Below are 21,121 nucleotides of genomic sequence, written 5' to 3'. Positions count from 1 at the left end.
TGTTTTGTTTTGTTGTTTTTTTAAAGAGAGAGAGAGAGAGAGAGAGAGAGAGAGAGAGAGAGAGAGAGAGAGAGAGGTCCGGCAGGAGGGAGTTTCTATAGCCCAAATCTAATGAGGTCTCTGGGTCTGCAAGCTGCCTTGTTGGCACACAAGGGGGTTAAGTGTTCAGCCTTGATGGGGGGGGGGGGCTTGGGCGTTTGGGCTTGAAGCAAACAGGTGATAAAAAACCAGACAGAGGGTATGGGTGGCCAGGTCATCCTGCAGCTAACTTTGTTTGGCATGCCCTGCAGACAACTTATTCAGCGTGTCCTGCACCTAAAATTAGCCATTGCTGAGATCTGCTTGGGAAGGTGATTCTTTGCACTGGACAGCCTCCAACCTGGGCTAAGTAGTTGGAGTTGCAGGCAGGAATTAGAACCCAGGTGAACATTGTCTTTTTTTTTTTTTTTGAGAGAGAGAAATTTAATATTTATTTTTTAGTTTTCGGCGGACACAACATCTTTGTTTGCATGTGGTGCTGAGGATCGGACCCGGGCCGCACACATGCCAGGCGAGCGCACTACCGCTTGAGCCACATCCCCAGCCCACTGAACATTGTTTTTAATAAACTCTTGGTGCTGGTCTGTTGATTCTTCAGCATCACTGGAAGCTTGAACTGGGTTACTCCATTAAGTTCTGGGCATGAATTTTCACATCCACCCCCATGGTCACCATATCTGCTGACCTGGGCAAGCATTCTCTGGAGGGCAAAGTAGCCTTCTAACCATTTGGGATTTTATACCCCCTATTATGGGTTGCTATTGGGGACTGAACCCAGAAGAATCTAACCACTGATCCACACCTCCCGTCCTTAGCCTTTACTGACACAGGGTTTTTTAGTAGGTAGTTGAGGCGGGTTTGGAACTCTTGTGTCCTCTGTGTGCCAAGTCCCTGTGTTTAAAGACATGAAAGTTCCATCAAAGGCTGCTCACAAGATCCCAAGCTGAAAGAGCTTTTTGCGTGCAGTTTGAAGACTCTGGTCCTTGTGGCCTGGGAAGTGTCCATCACTGCATCTTCCTGAGTGCAGGGCAGAGCCTTCAGCAGCCCAGGTCCAAGGATGGCTTTGATCTGCGAAGTGCCGCTAACCGCATGTGGCTGGTCTTACTCAGGTCCATCCCAAACAACCTGAGGACAGGAGTGGGAGATGCTGTTGTCCTCCACTACTGTAACAAGGAGGGGCTGTTAGATCTGAGCTATTGTGCTTTTTTGGGGGAGCTGTTCTTTTGGATGTTGGGGTGAATCCAGGACCTTGGGCTCAGCAGGCAAGCCCACTACCATACAGCTGCTTCCCCAGCCCAATATTGTACACCTTAATCTGGTGAAGTAATTCCATTACCTTCTAGTGACCCTGACTCTACTAGAAAACAGGCTGGTCTCTGCTCTCTGCTGCTCCCAGTGGGGTGGGGAGGGGTCTCACCTGGGCTGCTGCCCTACTCATCCATATCTCAGCCCTGTGTTTTCCCATGTGGTCTCAGTTGCCCAGGATGGCCTCCAACTGTCCATCCTCCCTCCTTGGCCTCTGGAGGCTAGGCAAGCGCTCTAGGCACTGAGCTACACCTGCAGTCCTTTCTCTGCTTTGATTTCTCCTTCTCTGCAGTCATGGGGGATGAACCCAGCAGCCCTCTGCCATTTAGCCACATCACCTGCCCTTTATTTAGTTATCCAGAGGCAAGGTCTAAGTTGCTGAGGCTGACTTTGGACTTCCTCTCTTGGTACAGGATTGGACCCAGGGGCTCTTAACACTGAGTCACATCCCCTGCCCCTTTATTTTTTACTTGCAGATGTGAGTCTCCCAAGTTCCTTACTTGTTTAGGGCCTTGCTAAGTGGCTGAGAATGGTCTGAACTTGGGTCCTCCTGCCTCACTCCCCCAACCCCCATCCAGCCGACTTGACTGCAGGCTGTAGCTCCACACCTGGCTTGGCTTGGACCCTCCCATCCCCCTGGGCCTGCTGAGACCTGGGGTTACAGGAGTGCACCACCCCTGGCCCTCCTCCCCATCTGTGGGCCTCAATAGTTTAATTCTGATAACCGCAGGAAGAAGCAGCTCCTTCCCTCCTTCTACTGAGGCAGGTGTGGAAGGTGCCAAATGGTTGAATAACTTGGAGAATGTGTCACCTAGTTGCAGCAAGGCACTTGAACCCAGGCAGAGCAGGGGTCCTGCTGAGCCTTGGTGGCTGCTCTGCTCAGGGAGTAGGGCGAGGGCTGCGCCAGCAGGGGGCGCAGGAGGGCCTCCTCTCTGAGCTGGGAGCTGGGGAAGACCCTGTCCTGCCCTCCAGAGAGCCAGGGGCCACCGCTCACCAGAGGACTCGGAGGCGGCAGCGCGGGTGTCTGAGCCCCTGGCAGAGCAGCCGCACGCCCGCGTCGCCCAGGGCGTTGTTGGTCAGGTAGAGCTCCGTCAAGTGCTGGGCGCTCCCCAGCGTGGGGGACAGATCCTCACAGGCTTGGGCAGTGAGGCCGCAGCTGTCCAGCCTGTGGGGGGACAGAGCGGTTCAGGCCACGTCCGGCACGTCCTTTGGGGAAGTCCTAGTTTTTTCAGTGCTGGGGGCGGAAGGCCACGAAAGCTACCTCTGAGCCACCTAAGGAGCCTGATTTCATGGGCAAGAAGGTACTAAAAAGCCTGGATCGGCCCAAGAACACACACACACACACACACACACACACACACACACACACACACACAGCATCGTCCAGGCTTGATGGAATGACGAGGCCACCTGCCGGTGCCCTCAGGCCAGTACGAACCGTGGGGACCCTGGCCGCGGTCAGGACGGGGCAGGGAGGACGCTCCCGCCCCCGAAGCCGCCCTCGCGCAGGACACTCACCACAGCTTCTGGAGCCTGCAGCTCGGGTGCCGCAGCCCCTCGGCCAGCAGCCGCAAGCCCCCGTCTCCCAGGTCGTTGAAGCTCAGATCCAGGTCGCGGAGGCGGGCGCTGAGGCGCAGCACCTCGGAGAGACCGGCGCAGGCGGCCGAGCCCAGCCGGCAGATGCCCAACCTGGAGGGACGGGACAGGGTGGCTGGCCCACGCCGGGGTCTCTGCGCCCAGCCCTGTGCTGGCGCAGATGGTGTGACCATCAAGGTGAAAAAGAGACCAAAGGACAGCGTATCGGGGAGCAACTCGGACTGTGAAGGCTGGGCCAGTTCATAGAAATGGAGCCCTTGTCGCCAAAGCGCATCTGCGGGAACAGGAGCGCTGACCATGCAGGGCAGGGAGACTTTCTGTTGTTGGTTTTTGGTGCCAGCGTTGAACCCAGGGTCACTTAGCCACTTAGCCACATCCCTAACCACCATCACCCCTTTTTCAATTTATTATATTTATTTACTTGGTTCCATGGATTGAACCCATGGATACTGAACTACTGAGCCACAACCACTACCATCCCTTTTTTGGGGGGGCAGGGGAATACAGGGGATTGAACTCTGGGGCGCTCAACCTCTGGAGATAGAGTCTCACTATTTCCAGTCCTATTTCGCATTTTATTTGGAGATAGAGTCTCACTGAGTTGCTTAGCACCTCAGGGTTGCTGAGGCCTGGCTTTGAACTCGGGGTCCTAGGGTCTGGGCCTCAGAGCCTGGCTCTTTTTATTCTTCGCTTTGAAACGGCCTCATTGAGTTGGTGAGGCTGGCCTTCAACCAGCAAACCTTCCCCTTAACCTGCTTCGTGGCTGGGATCACAGGCCTGTGCCAACCACTACCGAATTGAATAAAGTTTTCCCAGATATTTTTCCAGGACCAGGAGTGAAACCCAGGGGAACTGTACCACTGACACACACACACCCCACCCACCTACCCCCCAAAAATATATATATTTTAAATACTGAAACAGGGTCTTGCTAAATTGTCCAGGCTGGGCTTGAACTTGAGATCCTCCCGCCTTGGCCTCCCCAGTTGCTGGGATGACAGGTGTGTACACTCCCAGTTGTGCTCGGCTTTGAAGGGGTCTTGAAAGAGGTGACAGAGTTTTAAAAAGGTCACTGGGATGGCCCGGATGCAACATGGCCTGTGTCCCTTACAGGACCTCAGGACACAGGTACAGGGATAAACACATGGTGGCACAGTGAGGTGGTCATCTGGAGACCACCAGGAAAGGCCTCAGGAGAAACCAATCTGCCAAACCCTGACTCAGACTCCTGCCACCTGAGCCTGAAAGGGTGGATTGGTCCCCAAAGCCGCCCAGTCTGGGTGTTTTGTTAGGGCAGCTCCAGACCCTAATAAGGCCACATTCTGGGGCTGGAGCTATAGAGCCCAGTGTCAGAGGACTTTTCCTGGAGCAGGTGAGGCCTCAGGTTCCATTCCCAGCGCTGGGGAGGAATGTCAATATAAAAAGCTATTTTTCTAAGGGTTCAGACTTCAACCAGGGAATTCGGAGGGGGATTCAGTTCAACCCATAACACCAAGTAATTCCAAAGCATCACTTCCCTTGCTGCTCGTGATGACCCAGGCCAGGTCTCTCACTAGCCACTAAGAGCTAGAGTGGACACCGCTCTTGCACTTTGCCAAGCCACACAGGACACACCCAAATCACAAACTTTCTTAAGTGACCTGAGAGAAAGAGTCAGGTTATGAAGAATTACGAAACTCGGAATCCACAGGGCCCCCACGGGGAAGTGACAATTTGTCCTGAATCATAAAAGATGAGCCAGACTTCTCAGCAGGACAGCCGAGGACGGCACAGAGGACAGCACAGCTGATGGTCATGCCGGGAAGCCAGAACAGACCATGCGAAGGCCACGTTCTGGCAGAGCATCTTTGGAGTGAGCTGAAGTGGGGAGAATTCGGGTGGGAGGGGAGGCTGCTTGGCCTCCGAGAGCACAGAGAAGTGTGTGAGGGGGTGCACAGCGGCACTCACCGCAGGGTCTGGAGATGGCACTCGGGGTGCTTGAGGCCTTCACACAGCAGCAGCACTCCAGAGTCCCCCAGGTCGTTCAGACTCAGATCCAGCTCGGTCAGGCCCTGGTTCACGCTGAGGGTGGAGGCCAGGTCTTCACAGGCAGCAGTGGTGAGATGGCAGATTTTCAACCTACAGAAGACCCAGCAGCAAACGTGGAGGGTGTTCTGCGTGGAGTTGAATTGAACTCCCACCCCAAGTTAAAGGTACCGCTCTTTGTTGTGTGGTGGTTGGAGGCTGAACCACGGGATGCTTGACCACTGAGCTACACGCAGCCACTAGTTATTTTCAGACAGGGTCTCACTAAGTGGCTGAGGCTGACCTCAAACTTGCATCCTCCTCCTGCCTCAGCCTCCTGAGTAGCTGGAATTACAGGTGTGCTCCATTGATCCTTGCGTGTATTTGATGGTTCTGAGTATTTCACACATGTGGAATCCCACAATTTTTGTCCTTTTATGTCTGGTAAATTTCACTTAATATAAAGCTTCAGGATGTATGTGGTGGTAGAAGTCACTCTTTTTTTTGTGTGTGTGTGGTCCTGGGGATCGAACCCAGAGCCTTATGCATGTGAAACAAGCACTCTACCAACTGGGCTATATCCCCAGCCCAGAAGTCTTTCATTTTTAAGGATGAATGATATTGCATTGCATGGATACAACACCTTTTTGTTTGTTTGCTTGTTTTCTTTTTTTTTTTTTTTAATATTTATTTTTTAGTTCTCGGTGGACACAACATCTTTGTTGGTATGTGGTGCTGAGGATCGAACCCAGCGCCCCGCGCATGCCAGGCGAGCGCGTTACCGCTTGAGCCACATCCCCAGCCCATGCTTGTTTTCTTTTGCAGTACTGAGGATTGAACCCAGGGCCTTGTGCAGGCTAGGCAAGTACCAAATCCCTGAGCCACATCCCTAGTCCTCTTTTTCTCTCTTTTCTCCTTTCTTTTCAGGAGACAGGTTATAACTATGTTGCCCATACTGTGCCCCTCCCCTTAATTTAGGATCTTAAAAGTGGTACTTTGGGGGTTGGGGTTGTGGCTTTAGTGGTAGAGAAATTGCTAGCACATGTGAGGCACTGGGTTTGATTCTTAACCTCACATAAAAATAAATAAATAAAATGAAGATATTGTGTCCATCTACAACTTAAAAAAAAAAAAAAGGCTCTTAGGTAGGTGCAGTGATGCACACTTGTAATCCCAGAAATTTGGGAGGCTGAGGCAGGAGGATTGCAAGTTCAAGACCAGCCTCAGCAACCTAGCAAGGCCCTAAGCAACTTAGTGAGGACAGTCTCAAACAACAAAAAGTGCGGAGATGTGGCTCAGTGGTTAAGCACCTCTGGGTTCAAACCCCAGTAAACCACACACCCCCAAAAAAAGTAGCACTTTAATTTTTTTTTTTTGCAAGACAAAGTTGATTCTTTCCCGTTTTCACTTAACATTGTCAGATTGTGTAGACCACATTGTCTCCATGCAGTCATTCCCCCATGGACACGTAGTGGCCTCCACCTTGGGCTGTGTGACAGGGGAATGCTGGGCACATGGTGGATGCAATCCTCCACATCACTCGGCGGAACCGGGTTTGCCACGGGAGTTGCCCTCCAAGCACTCACCACAAGGTCCGCAGCCTGCAGCCTGGGTGCCTCAGTCCTTGACACAGCAACCACAGGCCAGAGTCCTCCAGGGCGTTTCCGGTCAGGTCCAGCTCCTCCAGATGTGGGTTGGTGCTCAGCACAGATGCCATCTCCTGACAAGCCCCAGCCTCCAGCAGACACTTCCTCAACCTGGGAGGGGAAAGATGCTTCTCTGCCTTCAGGTTGAGTATGCCTGGCCTGTCAATCACCCTGCACAGATCCATCCCCTGGTCACTCAGCATCCATTGGGGACTTGTCTAGGAGCCCTTGAGGATACCATGTGCAGGGGGTCCAGTCCCTTATATAAAATTACATGGTATTCATATAACCTGCACATGTCCTCTTATGTATTTTATCTTTAATTTTTCTTTATTTTTCTTTTTGTAGACCTGGGGATCCAACTCGGGGCCAGCCAGATAAATGCTCCATCACTGAGCCTCATCCTCAGCCCCTCTTGTGCATTTTAAACGATGACCTATATGACTTATAATACCTGATACAATGTAAATGCTACAAAAAACAGTTGTTACACTGTGTCATTTAGGCAAAAATGACAAAGTCTGTATGATTAGGCGCAGGGGTGCACACCTGTAATCCCAGGGACTTTACAGGCTGAGGCAGGAGAGGCAAGTTCAAGGCCAGCCTCAGCCACTTGGTGAGGCACCAAGAAACTTCGTGAGACCCTGTCTCAAAATAAAAAATAAAAAGGGGCTGGGAATGTGGCTCAGTGGTTAAGTGCCCCGGGGTCCAATCCCTGGTACCAAAGGGGGAAAAACGTGAGGGGGTTGCTGCTGGGGAAGTGGCTTGGGGATGGTACAGAAACAAAAACTGTACATGTTCTGTACAGAAGCAACTTTCCTTCTTGAACATTTTCAGTGGAAGCTGGTGGAATCCCTGGGTGTGGAAGCCATGGGCACAGAGCGGACTTCAGAGATGAGGCCCGGCAGGGAGCGCCCTGCTTCCCAGGTACTTGCACCACCGCGTGGGCATACTGCAGCCCAGGAGAGGGGAGTCCTAGCTCAGCCTCTGCGTGTGCACCCGGGGCACCACCTCCTGCCCTGGGACTTGGAGTTTTGTGTTTCCCGTGCTGCCTTGTGCCTGCTTCCTTAGGTTGCTAGGGTTGGATGACCTGAGAATGGAGGGAACAGACCTGGGCCTCGCCCCTCCTGGGAGCTCCGTAAGCTGAACCACTGTTATTAAAAGCATCTCAAAGGCAGCGCCTGGAACTGGGCTTTGGCAGATAGGGTGTGCCGCTTGGGAGGAGCCCAGGGGGAGTTAGGCTGGTTCTCAAGGGCCAAGCAGAATTCCGGAGGAGTGGGGTGCGGGTGGCATTGTGGGAAATAGGGGTCCCACTACCCGAGTCTGTTTGTTTAGGCAGCTCTGGGGTTCTCACTGCTCAGGCCAGTAGGAAGGTGAGGGTTCTGGGTGGACAGGTCGCTCAGGGCTTCCTGGCCATGCAGAAGAGGGTGGAGTCAGAGGCCAGAGAGTGACTTGAACGTGCCTAGGTGTTGGGCAGAGGTGTGAGGCCATGGGCTTGAGGTTGAGCCCTGGTGTTGAGGAACAGACTTGGGGATCTTCAGCATTTGGGGTTCTTTCCAGCTACGGCGACAGCAAGGTTGCCTGGAGGACTCGCCGTTTGAGAGCTTCTTCCCAGGGGGTGGAAGGGGGAGGCAAATGTGATCAGTGCACACCCCATATATGTCTGTAAATATCACACTGGACCCCATTTAGTACTCATTTAATGCGTATTAATATTTTCATTAAAACAAGATGAAACCGAGCCCGTATTCCAGGGAGGAGGACTCACCGTATCATCTGCAGCCTGCACTGGGGATGCCGGAGCCCCTGGCAGAGCAGGGACATGCCCCGAAGTCCCAGGTCGTTGCCACTTAGATCCATCCTTATTAAATTCTGATTGGCCGTGAGGGCTGTGGCCAGGTCCTGGCAGGCGGAGCTGGAGAAGCAGCACCTCTCCAGCCTGTGGTAGAAGGAAGGAGAAGAGCCAGGTCATCTCCTTTGCAGCAGTTTTGGGAATTCTGCACAGGTAGAGCTCCTGCTTAGCATGCATGAAACCATGGGCTTGAGACCCAGCAATGCCAACAAAGCAAAACTAAAAGGAAAAAAAAAAAGTGAGGTGTGGTGGTGCACACCTGTACTCCCAGTGACTTAGGAAGCTGAGGCAGGAGGATTGCAAGTTCAAGGGCAGCCTCAGCAATGTCATGAGACCCTAAGCAAGCTAGTGAGATTCTGTCTCAAAATAAAAAAATAAAAAGGGCTGGGGATGTGGTTCAGTGGTTAAGCACCCAGGGGCTCAATTCCCAGTGCCAAAAAATGAAAGGAGATTCTGGCAGTTAGGGACTGTGGGGTGTGGCGGTAGAGAGATCATTAATGGGTATGGGGTTTCATTTAGAGTCAGGAAAATGCTATGGACGTCGTGGTGATGTTTGCATCACGGTGAATATACTGAAAATGCTGAAATCTACACACTGACTGAATTTTCTGGTATGTGAACTTGATACTTAATAAAGTAACAAAAAATATTCCTGAAAAATGCTAAGAGTCGATTTTAAATGTTCTCACCACAAATATGATCACTTTACAGGTGATATGTTGATTAGCTAGAGTTTGTCATTCTACAATCATATATATTTTACTTTAATTTTTATTTTTTGGGCAGCCCCAAGGATCAAGGCCAGGGCCTTGGACATGCTAATCAAGTGTTCTATCATGGAGCTCTGCCCCCTGTGTGATACCTCTAGTTTAAAGCATCGTGTTATTATACACAATGAATGCATCATTTCATCTGTTATCCTCTCTCTCTCTCTCTCTCTCTCTCTCTCTCTCTCTCTCACCAGGTATTGAACACAGGGGTTTTTAACCACTGAGCCACATCCCCAGCCCTTTTTACTTTTTAATTTGAGACAGGGTCTCATTAGGTTGCTTAGGGCCTTGCTAAGTTGTCGAGACTGGCTTTGAACTTGTGCTTCTCTTTCCTCAGTTTCCGAAGCTGCTGGAATCATAGGCATTTTTTGCCACCACGCCTGGCTTTAGCTCTCAAATTTTAAAAGACGAAAAAACTTTAAAGCAACAAAAATAATATAAAATGTTTAGTGCTTTATCATCAATGAAATGTGTTCACAGAGACTGCCCTTAAAAAAGGAATTTAAGTCTCTTCTTTTTTCCTTCCTCTCATTTGTGGGGGTCGAGCCCAGGGCGACTCCGAATGCTAGGACCGCACTCTACCACTGAGCTACAGCCCAGCCCTTTTTATGTTTTTATTAAAGTAGGATTTCAGTATGTTGCCAGGCTGGCCTCCACTTTGCAACCCCTGCTGCAGCCTCCCAAGTCCCTGGGATTACCAGTCTGTGCCACCACGCCCCGCTGTTCCATTTTAAGGATGCAGTGTCACCCCAGTGACTCTGGAGGCTGAAGCAGGGAGGGGGACAGCAAGCTCAAGGCCAGGCTGGGCAAGTCAGTCAGAGCCTGTCTCAAAATAAGAACTAGAGAGGGCTGGAGTGTCGCTCAGTGGTCGAGGGCTGGCCTAGCATGTGCAAAGCCCAGGGTTCAATTCTCAGCACTGCAAAAAGGTGATTAGGACACAAACCTGTGCTGTGTGCAGAGGGATGACATGGGGCAGACGGCCCTCTGAAAGCCAAGGAGACAGTGCTCAGGAAGAACTGACCCTGAGGCCACCTTGACCTTGGACTTGTAGCCCCCAGATCTGTCGTTGAGGGTGTCCAGACCAGGGGACTTTGTGACAGCAGCAAGTGAACACTGATACACCATCCTACCATGACCCTGGAGAGAGGTGGTGGTCGGCAGGCCAGAAGGTCACGGGCCAGCTGGCACTCACCTGAGGTTCTGCAGCCGACAGAGGGGGTGTCTAAGTCCTTGGCAGAGCAGCTGCACCCCGCGGTTGCCCAGGGCGTTCCGGTACAAAGCCAGCTCTGTGAGGTCAGGGCTGGTGCACAGAGCAGCTGCAAGGTGCTCGCTGTAGGCATCTGGCAGCCTGTTCTTCTCAGGTCTGCAAGAAGGAGACAGCCAAGGTCTAGCCTTTCTGGTCACTTGACCACTGTGTTTGCAGTTGGCATGTCACTTTATAATTTTTTAAACACTTTGTCTTCCTTATTTTTTTGGAAGTTAGGACTGAATCCAGGGGCATGCTACACACTTAGCCACAGTCCCAGCCCCTTTTAGTTTTTGAGACAGTGTCTGGCTGGTGGTTGAGACTGAGCTTGAACTTGAGATCCCCTGCTGGGATTCTAGGTGTGTGTCACCTGCACCCAGACAACTTTAGTTTAATTTAGCTTCTGAATGAACTGGGTTACCTGCCCTGGTTCCCACAGCAAGTCATCAGCCAGATAGACTCCAGACCTGGGATCAGGGATGGAAAAGAGATGTCATCTGCAGACACACTCTATAACACAAGTCACCCTAATGGGTAGGAATTAAACTTCCCATTTTCCAAGCACAAAAACTGATCCAATAAGGAGAAAAGTCTTGCCCAAGGTCACACAGCTAGTGAACAGCAGAGCTGGGGTTCCAACCCATGTGTGGCTTGATTCCAAAGCCCAGGCGATTTAGGTGAGTGGTCTGGGGAGGAGATACTGGAGGCTGAACCCAGAACATTTTATCTCTGGAGCCAGAGTCCTTTCTATATTTTTATTTTCTCTTTCTTTCTTTTCTTTTCTTTCTCTCTCTCTCTTTTTTTTTTTTTGTTACCAGGAAAATTAAACTCAGGGCTAATCTACCATTGAGCCCCATTCCCAGCCCTATTTTTATTTTATTTAGAGACAGGGTCTCACTGAGTTGCTTAGTGCCTTGAGATTGCTGAGCCTGGCTTTGAACTCATGATCCTCCTGCCTCAGCCTCCCAAACTGCTTGGATTCCAGGTATGCACTACCACACCCAGACTTTTTTGTTTTGAGATAGGATGTCCCTAAGTTGCAGAGGCTGGCCTTGAACTTGCCATCCTCCTGATTTACCTCCTGAGTCTCTGGGATTGACTACAGGAGTGCTCCACTGCATCCAGCAAGGCCAGGCTATTAACCACCACCCCTACTGTCCCCTACCCAGGTTGGACATCCCCAATCTGGAATCCAAAAAGCTCTACAATGCAAAACTCTGCAGTGCCCACATGATGCCCTAACTGGCCACCTCTACAGCTCATGTCCTGGGAGCAGTCTCAGGCAAGTGCCTTTGTACTAGTGTAGCCCCAGCAGAATGGCAGGCAGCAGAGCGCAAACTGCAGGGGTGGGGAGAGGTGTGGGGCACAGGAACACTTCCTCATGCTGTGGACTGTAAATTAGCATCCCACCATGGAAATCAGTATGCAGCTCCTCAAAAGAAGAGGCCTGGAGCCACCCCTGACCCAGCTGTGCCACTCCTGGGTATTTATCCTGAAGAATTGAAATCTTCATGCTACAGCGATGGGTGCACACCCATGTTTATAATGCACAGCTCCCAACAGCCAAACATGGAACCAGCCTGGTGTCCATCAGAGGGAGAATGGAGAAAGAAACTGTGGCATGGATGCACAATGGAGTCTTATACAGCGATAAAGAAGAAAGAAATTGTGGCCTTTGCAGGAAAATGGATGGAACTAGGGAACATTATGGTAGCAAAATAAGTCAAACTCAGAAAGTCATGTGGAAGCTGGGGAGGGGAAAGGGAAAAGAAAGTGAGGTGGGGATCTCATGAGACTCTAAGGGTGGTGAGTGGAGGAAATGCAGCAGGGGTGAGAGGAGAGGGGAGTGCTGGGGAGGGATATAGGCCAAATTGCTATTGTCAGGTTGTGTGCATGTACAAATGTGTGACAAGGAATTCCACCCTTATGTCAACTACAACGCTCCAATAAAAAATACGGAAAAAGATTCCAGGGGCTTCCTGAGAGTGACCCTGAGATTGACTGAGAGGCTTCTGCTGGTGGGAAAGCACAGTGCAGGGCTGGGCGCAGTCAGGGGTGAGGAAGGCCACCCTGATCCACGTGAGGCCCTGGGCTCCATCACCAGCACTGAGCAACCAGGAAGACGTGGGGGGAATCTTCTGGATACGTGTATAAGGTCCAGGTGAAGCACAGGAGAAGTTTGTGCTTAGACTTGGACCCCACCTTGGAGCTACCTCATTATGTATTTGGATGTGTGTGTGTGTGTGTGTGTGTGTGTGTGTGTGTGTGTGGTGTTAGGGACTGAACCCAGGGCCTTGTGCATGTGAGGCAAGCACTCTACCAACTGAGCTATATCACCAGCCCTATTTGAAAGTATATCAAAGTCTTAAAAATGTGAAACATTTCTGGTCCCAAGCATTTTGGTTATGGAATCTCACCTGCAGTGTAATCTAAAGTCCTGGCTTGCAACCCTGGAAAGAAAAGAAAGAAAGAGAAAAACCATGATGCACGTTTAAGTCCTTTCTTACAAATGAGGGGTCCAGTTCCAACCGCAGAGCCAGGAGGGAGGCAGAGTCTGGTTGCTGGAATGAGCCCCAAGTCCAGAGGCTGTGGGCACACCAACCCTCACCTGCAGCCAGGGGTGGCTCCTCCTGCTCCTGCAAACCCTCCCTCCTCAGCTTGTCTAAAGCTGTCCCCAGCTCACCCCACTGAGGAAGTTCAGGGCTTCACCCAGTCCTCAGGGCTGCCTGGGAGGGGGGAGACTGTACCCCTGGCTCTCATCCAGAGACTGACAGGGGACCCTGGTTCTCATCCAGTGACTGACAGGGGACCCTGGTTCTCATCCAGTGACTGACAGGGGACCCTGGTTCTCATCCAGTGACTGAAAAGAAAGTGAGGTGGGGATCTCATGAGACTCTAAGGGTGGTGAGTGGAGGAAATGCAGCAGGGGTGATAGGGGACCCTAGTTCTCATCCAATACTGACAGGGGACCCTGGTTCTCATCCAGTGACTGACAGGGGACCCTAGTTCTCATCCAATACTGACAGGGGCTGGCTCCCTGCCTATGGGGGCAGACGAAGAGCTGGATGCTCCTTTGTTGCTGCTTTCCCTTCCGCTCTCCTCTCCTTTCTCCCTCTCTTTTGAGGTGCTAGGGATGGAGCCCAGGGCCTCATGCATGCCCGGCAAGTGCCCGCCACTCAGTCATGTCCAGCCTGTCTCCACTCATGTTCATTTTCCCAAGACCATTTACCAATGAACCATTCAGACCAAAACAGTCTCCCCCCACAACTCCCCAGATGTGAATGGAACTCAGGGGCACTTAACCACTGAGCCATATCCCAGCCCTTTTTATTTTGAGAGAGGGTCTCACTAAGTTGCTGAGGCTGGCCTCCAACTTGCCAACCTCCTGCCTCAGCCTCTTGGGTAGCTGGAATCACACAGAACCAAGTCTGTTCTTTGAGTGGTGAGTAAGGTTACTCACCACTTCCTCAGCACCTCCCACCTTGATGGCCAGCTCCGGTGTCCCCCACCCCTCATCACTGCCGTCCCATCATCCTGTGGGATTTTCCTCACAGCAGTGACCTCTCTGAAACTCTTAGTCTTTGACAAGCTTGTTGCCTGTTTGCCTTCTTCTTTCTGTCTTTTCTCTTTTTGCGGTGTTGGGTATTGAACCCAAGGCCTTGCACGTGGTGGTAGGCAAGTGCTCTACCACTCCGCTACACTCCCAGCCCTTCCTGTGTTATTTGGAGACAGGCTCTCATTAAACCGTCCAGGCTGCTCTTGAACTTGTGATCCTCCTTCCTCAGTCTCCCGAGTCCCTGGGATTACAAGTGAGCAGCTCTGGCACTGTGGGCTTTTGAGGGACAGATCACTCTGGGACTGCCCTGCAGGTTTTGGGACGTCCTGCTGCACCTCTGCCTTCCAGCCACTAGATGGCAGCAAAGTCACTCTGCTGCCCAGGTATTGCCTCATGGGTCCAGATGGCAATGATGGCAATAAGGCTGCAAATTTCCCCTAACAGAGAACCAAGAGATGAGGGCATGGACTTGGAGGGTCAGCCTGAGGGGTACTTACGTCGGCCCTGACGGCGCCTGGGTTTCAGAAGGCCACGTGGAGGTGCCCTCTTGGTCGGCACTGTAGGCAGCCCCATACAAGTGTAGCACCAGGACACTCCTACAGCACCTGGCACAGAAGGAGCAGACCATGTGCTCCATCTTGGTGGCAATGTCTCCGACTACCACCACCTGGAAGGGGCTCAGGGCCTGTTGGATAAACTCCTCCTCCTGGATCTCATACAGACAGCTGAAGAACTCCAGGGAGCCCTGCTGCAGGGTGGAGCCCTCGCTCCGAGCTTTGCTTTGGATCCACTTCAGCAGCTCCATCTTGACGTGAGGCAAGGTCTTCCAGCAAAGATGCTTCTCCAAGTAGCTTCTCATCTCCCCATTCAGTAGCCCAAACAGGAAGCGGACGGTGAGCGCCAAGAAACTCCTTTCTGAGAACCCGTATTCGATCAACAGCCGAGTCATGGTCTGCTCTGGGCCTGGCCCACGCTCCCCGCCCTCCAGGATATAGTGCATGGCAGCAAAGAATTCCTGGAAACTCAGGTGGATGAAGCTGTAGAACTTCTCACAGTCTATGTCCTTCTGAAAGATGGTCACGTTGAGGAAGGCAGAGACATCTACCCCGTCCAGGCCGTGTTTCTGGAGGTCCTGCTCCTCAAATAGGATTTTCTGATTCCAGAGGCCATCTGCGGCCAGAGAGCACAGCCCCCTGTGGTCCAGTGGGCACTTGAGGGTCGGAGTCCCTGGTTTGGGTTGCATTAGGCTGAGAAGGTAGAGCGTGTACACGGCAGTGGTGGTCCTGAAGGGCTGTCTCAAGAGCCCCCCACCCTCCAGCTGCTGCTTGAGGCAGGTGCAAACGACCCAGCACACCATGGGAACAAAGCACATGGTGAAGAGGGGCTCGTTGTCCCTCACAAAGCTCAAGACTTGGGTGGCCTGCTCTGCACTGCGGAAATACTTGTGGAAGTACTCCTTCCTTTCCGCCTCGGAGAAACCCAGGATCTCCACGTGCCTGGGGTATTCCAGCAAGCCGTGGAGCTTCTCCAAGGCCGAGGGCCGCGTGGTGATGAGCAGGGACAGCTCTGGCAGCAGCTTCTTCCGAATCAGGCTGCCCAGGAGCAGCTCGGTTGGACGTCTTTCCTCCCAGCAGACGCACCAGGATCCCTGAGGATCATGGAAAGAAGGCTTGAGCTCATCGAAGCCGTCGATGATGAGCAGGAGGCGCTCGGGGGCACAGACGAGCGCCCGCAGGGGCACCCGGGCCTCCGGCCAGCAGCTGGAGATGAGTTCCTTCACGCTCCGCTCGGCAGCGCTCCGGTTCATCTCCCGGCAGTGGATGTAGAAAAGATAATCAAACCTGTCTTGGAAGAGCCTCCCGTCGGCCCAGTCCAGCATCAGCTTGTGCGCCAGCATGGACTTGCCCATCCCTGCTGCCCCCTGCAAGACCACGGTGCGCGGTGGTTCTGGGCGCTCCTCGTCCGGCTCGAAGAGGGTCTCTATCTGGATGGGGCTGGACTGGTGTCCCCGGCCTGTGTCCAAAAGCTTCTCCTGGGCCCGCATGGGATTTGAGTGATCCTTCCCGAGGAGCAGCCGGGTGTACCTGCGGCTGAGGTTGACGCACTCTCCCAGGCGCGCATTGCGGTCCTCCATCAGCCGGAATTTCCTGCGGACATAGTCCCTGTAGGTTTCCCGGGGATCTAGAGGGGAGGAATGGGAGACTCATCAGCAACGAATAAACTCCTGGTCTAGCGCCTGCTTGTCCTGCAGTGTCTTTGGAACCATTTTCTGCTGTGTGTGTGTGTGTGTGTGTGTGTGTGTGTGGTGCTGGGGATTGAACCCAGAGCTTTGTGCACGCGAGGCAACTGTCCTTCCAACTGAGGTGTATCCCCTGCCCTGGAGCCGTTTTCTGGAGGGAGTCTGAGGGCCTTGGCCCTTCTTTATAAAGTCCTTGTCACCTTGTCACGGGAAGCTGAGACATTACCAGATGTGGTGGGTAAGTACACACTCCATGCCTTCGACTCCAAGGGCAGTCCCCAGAGCAGCAGCATTTCCTGGGAGCTGGCTGGAGGCTGCCCACCAGCTCAGTCAGAGGCTGCATCCCAACAAAACCCGGGGCTGGTTGGAGGAGCAGAGCCCCTTTATCTGCACCCCTTTGGCAACCCGCAGATGCATGTCTGTAGTGCAGGAGAGCTATCTCTTCCAGGAATCCTCTGCTGAAAGTCTCTGGGGGCCGAGGGCTAAGGAAAATATTAAAGATCTCCCCTGTCCATGTGCCTCTGTGACCTTCCCACGCCCTTGATGTAACATCTACAGAATGCTGCCTTCTGGTGTGTGTGTGTGGGGCTCTCCCACAGGAACTCAGTCACCCTCTTATCTTGAGGCCATCACTCTCTCCCTTCCAGGATCCCCCATCTTTGGGGCGATGAAGTGTCCTCAAGGGGATCACTGGGTGACACAGTGTGTTGGAACAGAGCTTTCTGTGTTCTGGCTTGTATTTCAGGAGCCCGCTGGCAACAGGACTTTGGAGTCTCACCCGTCGAGCCACTGGGATTACAGGTGAGGGCTCCTGTGCTCAGTGGTTGTGCTTTGGGGCACATGCTCCCTCACAAGCCACATCCCAGCCTCATCAGCCCCATTTCCTTCCCACCCACAGGAAACTGCTCACACAGTGGGTGTTGACCACTGTCCTGGTGAATGGTCAGTGTTGCCCCTTCACAAGCCCCAGAGGGTGAACTGCGGCTTTGTCAAACCCGTCATGAGAAGTCTTGCTTTGTACACCCATGACTAGCGGAGGAGGCACATGGACCCCAGTCCTGACCAGTGAGCCGCCCAGCATGACTGCTAAGAGCCAGAGAGTTTACGGGAGTGACTGACTGCATTTCTGGATAAAGTGACAGGTTCTTTTATCATTGTTGTTATTACTACTACGATTACTATTTTGTTGTATTTTGAGATGTGGTCTCAGAGTTGACCAGGCTGGTCATGAGCTTGCAATCCTCCTGTCTCAGCCTCCAGGGTCCCTGGAATTACAGTCCTGTGCCACCACAGCTGCTAAGTGACAGACTCTTGAGCCTCTTGTGGATGAAAGACCTGGCCCTCCCCTTTGTCCTGGCTCGTGATTCCCTGGTGTGAGATCCCTTGGTAGCCACTGTTCAGCCATGAGATGACAAGTGTGTCTTACAGGGTCTGACTGAAGGGCAGCACAGGAAGACGTGGGGGCTGCGGTGCCGTTCGCGCCCCGACGATGGTGTAGCTAGTGAGTACCTGGAGCGTGGCTCACCTTTTCTTGGAGTATTGGGACAGACGTCCACAAGGCCCGCTGACAGGCTGCCCAGTGAGCAGGAACCACACGGTGGAGTAACTGGAAGAGAAATTTGGGGGGATCAGCAAGCACAAAAGCGACATCCGCTGCTGTGACATCTGCAAGCTGCTTCGCTCCCCTGGTGCCTCCTCCCTGGAGCGTGTGGGACTCGCCTCACAGACTGCATCGCACCCGAACTTATATTCCAATGCGCTGTGGAGCTGGGTGCACAGAAAATACACAGCCACCGACTGTGACCTCAGATGATGAGTGACAGAAGTTAATGAAGAGCCCGCCCCCAGGGCTCTTCCCGATGGCCCTAGGGGTGGGCAAGGCTCCCAGGGGGCCAGTTCTCCTATCTGCTGGACCAGCTGCACCTTGCCTGGTCCCCAGCCCAGCAGCTTTCCCTCCCTGCCAGGCCAGGAAGTCACTCAAACAAGCCGACTGCACCTGCCCTCTAACCAGAAAGCCTGCCCCTGCTGGTCCACTCGGTCCCCAGGTAACTGGGTGACTGTTTGTGACTTCTCCTGGTGGGTGGGGTTCCTATCCCCCCAGGCTCTGAGTCTGCAGGAGTCCCCCTTCTCCATTTCACTTTCTGCGGCTTCAGTTGCCCACAGTCAACAGTGGCCTGAAAACATGAACTGGAGTTTTCCAGACATAAGCAACTCGTAAGTTTTCAGTTGCCCCCATCTGACTAGCATGAAGGAATCTGAGGCCATCCTCTCTGTTCCACCCAGGATGTGAATCATCCCTTTGCCCACCCAGCGTATCCACCCTGTGTGTGCTATCTACCCATTAGTCCTTTAGCAAACATCTCGGATCCACTGTTGCAGTACTGCAGTCCTTGTGTCCAAGTAATCCTTATTTTGCTTGATAATGGCCCCCAAACATGAGAGTAGCAATTCTGGCAATTTGGATGTGCTTTGTGAATTTTATTGCAGAATCTTGTTATAATCATTCTATTTTGTTATTAGTTGTTGTGCATCTCTTACTGTGCTTGATTCATAAATTAAGCTTTATTATGGGTATGTGTGTTCAGGGGGAAAACAGGGTTTGGTCCTAGCTGCAGTTTTAGGCACCTATTTGGGGCTTGCATGGAGTCCCCTGTGGATAAGGAGGAACCACTGCCTGTGACTAATAAACTGTTGTCGGTCCCATCTATCCAGGGCTGTGTGTCACGTGAGCAGCCATCTCATACGAGGTAGGGTGACAGATTTCTCCATAAATGGGGTAAATAGGGGTACTCAGAAGAGGGGGTGAGATATTGAACAAGACACCTGAGTGGCAAGGGTCAGATATATGACAAAAGATGTTCTTTATCTTTTCTTCTTTTCTTTTCTCTTCCTTCCTTTCTTTTCTTTATTTCTTTCTTTTTTTTCTTTTGGTACTTGGGTGGAGATTAAAGTCAGGGCACTGAGTACCACTGAGCTACCCCCAATCCTTTTTATTTTTTTTAATTTTGAGACCAGTATTCTTTAAATTGTCCTCAAACTTTGCTCCTCCCGCCTCAGACTCCCACTGTGCCTGCTGCTCCCTGTTCTTGAGCAGAGGGAGAGGAGACAGAGCTCTGCCACATCCAGCAAGAGCTGGAGCCTGAGAGCCCTTGCTGCCTGCCGTGCTGAACCTTTTCCATGTGCTGGGTGTCATGGTCATGTCTGAGGGCAGCTCACACTTTCCCCTGGGCCTTAGCTGGCTCACCTCGTAACAGGGGTCGTAGCGTTTCTTTTCTGCACTGGGATGGAGTCCCTGGTGCTCTACCTCTGAGCTCCATGTCTAGCCCATTCTGCTTTTTATTTGAGACAGGGTCTCACTGAGTTGCTTAGGGTTTCACGGAGTGGCCCAGGCTGTCCTTGAATCTGTGACTTTCTCCCTCACTCTCCGGAGTCTCTGGGAGCACAGTAGTAGACCACCATGCCCAGTTTCACCCAGCATTTTAAACATGCCCTGGGATACCGTGCACAGGGCATAGAAAGGAATCCACATGGGTTGGCACCCTTGTGACGATTTCATAAGATGGAAGCAGAATACAAGAAACCGAGAATGTCAAGGAAGCAGCGGAGAGGATTGTTAGAGCAGTCAGGCGGTCAGTGGTAGGGAGCGGAAGGAGCAGGGAGTACAGAATTTGTAGAGAAGCTAGAACCTAGGTTGAGCATCCCTCATCTGAAAAATCTGAAACTCAGAAACCAACAAATACAAAGATTTTAGGGCTGAACTGATGCCACGGATAGAAAATTCCACACCTGAACATGGGTGACCATGGAGACAAATAAAAATTCTGTATGACGGCCCTCCAGGCTCTGCATCCGAGGTGTACATGAAACACAGTGGATTTCATGCTCAGATTTCAGCCCCATCCCAACATACATCACTGTGTATATGCCAATGTTCCCAAATCCCAAATAATCCCAGGTCCAAAACACTTCCCATCCCAAGCCTTTCAGCTAAGAGACACTTGACTTGTGGCTCAAGGTTCTGGTGGATAAATAAGAACTTTCCGGGCACTGGAGGTAGAGTGTGCCCAGGGCAGAAGACAACAAGAACAAAACCAAGGGACAGAGTGGGGGCCCCATGTCCCCAGGCTCAGGTGTCTGTGGGAGAAGAGGGACCCCGTGACAGTCCCACCACCTCCTTACCCCTCACCAGGTCCTCTCTCTGTCCTCTCTCCCACAGGTCCTTCCTGTGGATTCGATCAAAGATGCGGAGAGTCAGCAGCCAGGCCTCCCGGGTCCCCAGGTGGGTCACGAGGAGCTGGGCCGTTTCCAGGGGCCCAGCGGGCTCCAGACGTCCCCAGGGGATCTTGTCCTCCCCCAGCTCCACGGCAGTCCCCAGGTGCAGCTTGAACTTCTTCAGTTCCACAGCCTCGAGTTCTTCCAGGTAGGTGGACAGGCGGCAGAGGCCATCCCCGGCAGTGGCCGGCAGCATGGGGCCCTCTGGACCGGCCAGAGACCTGGCTGCTGGGGCACACAGGAGAGCGGGCGGTTCCAGCATGCCCCCCGCGGACCGTCCGCAGGCCCGAGGACAGGCGACTGCAATCTCAGAGAGGAGACAGCTGCAGAGACAGGCTTCCTCACCTGCGGGTCCCCTGCCTGCCCGGCTCACAGAGGGGAGTGGCTCTAGAAAGGGGAAGCTGAGGCGGTGAGGCAACCCCACGAGCCCTGGACCTTCACTTCTGCTCTGTCTTCCCGGCTCCCTTCACACACCGGCCCCTCTTGTTGGTCCCCCCTCCTGCCTTCCTCCCCTCACGCGTTCTGTGGTGGATTGCGTCATCTCAGTCGAGGCTGGGCCTCTTCTGGGGAGGCGCCACAAGAACTTCCAGGAGTCG

General features: G+C 52.7%; 1 protein-coding gene across 2 annotated transcripts; it reads right to left on the bottom strand.

Moving 5' to 3' along the window:
- Positions 1-1,076: 1,076 nt before the first annotated feature.
- On the bottom strand, positions 1,077-20,721 carry Nlrp12 (NLR family pyrin domain containing 12). Of its 2 annotated transcripts, XM_077793375.1 has the most exons (11): positions 20,433-20,721; positions 17,779-17,859; positions 14,558-16,195; positions 11,099-11,144; positions 10,405-10,575; positions 8,359-8,529; positions 6,531-6,701; positions 4,888-5,058; positions 2,863-3,033; positions 2,339-2,509; positions 1,077-1,164 (listed from the first exon to the last, which is right to left on the bottom strand). In XM_077793375.1, the coding sequence occupies exons 1-11, from the start codon at positions 20,719-20,721 to the stop codon at positions 1,077-1,079; spliced, it is 3,168 nt and encodes a 1,055-aa protein (XP_077649501.1). The 2 variants fall into 2 exon arrangements, with proteins under 2 accessions (XP_077649501.1, XP_077649502.1); XM_077793376.1 differs by lacking the exon at positions 11,099-11,144 and having other exon boundaries at positions 14,512-16,195.
- Between the last annotated feature and the right edge of the window lie 400 nt (positions 20,722-21,121).

This window comes from Urocitellus parryii, chromosome 15 (genome assembly GCF_045843805.1).
Source record: "Urocitellus parryii isolate mUroPar1 chromosome 15, mUroPar1.hap1, whole genome shotgun sequence".
NCBI classification, from domain to species: Eukaryota; Metazoa; Chordata; class Mammalia; order Rodentia; family Sciuridae; genus Urocitellus; species Urocitellus parryii.
This window is presented reverse-complemented; position numbering and strand designations above follow the sequence as displayed.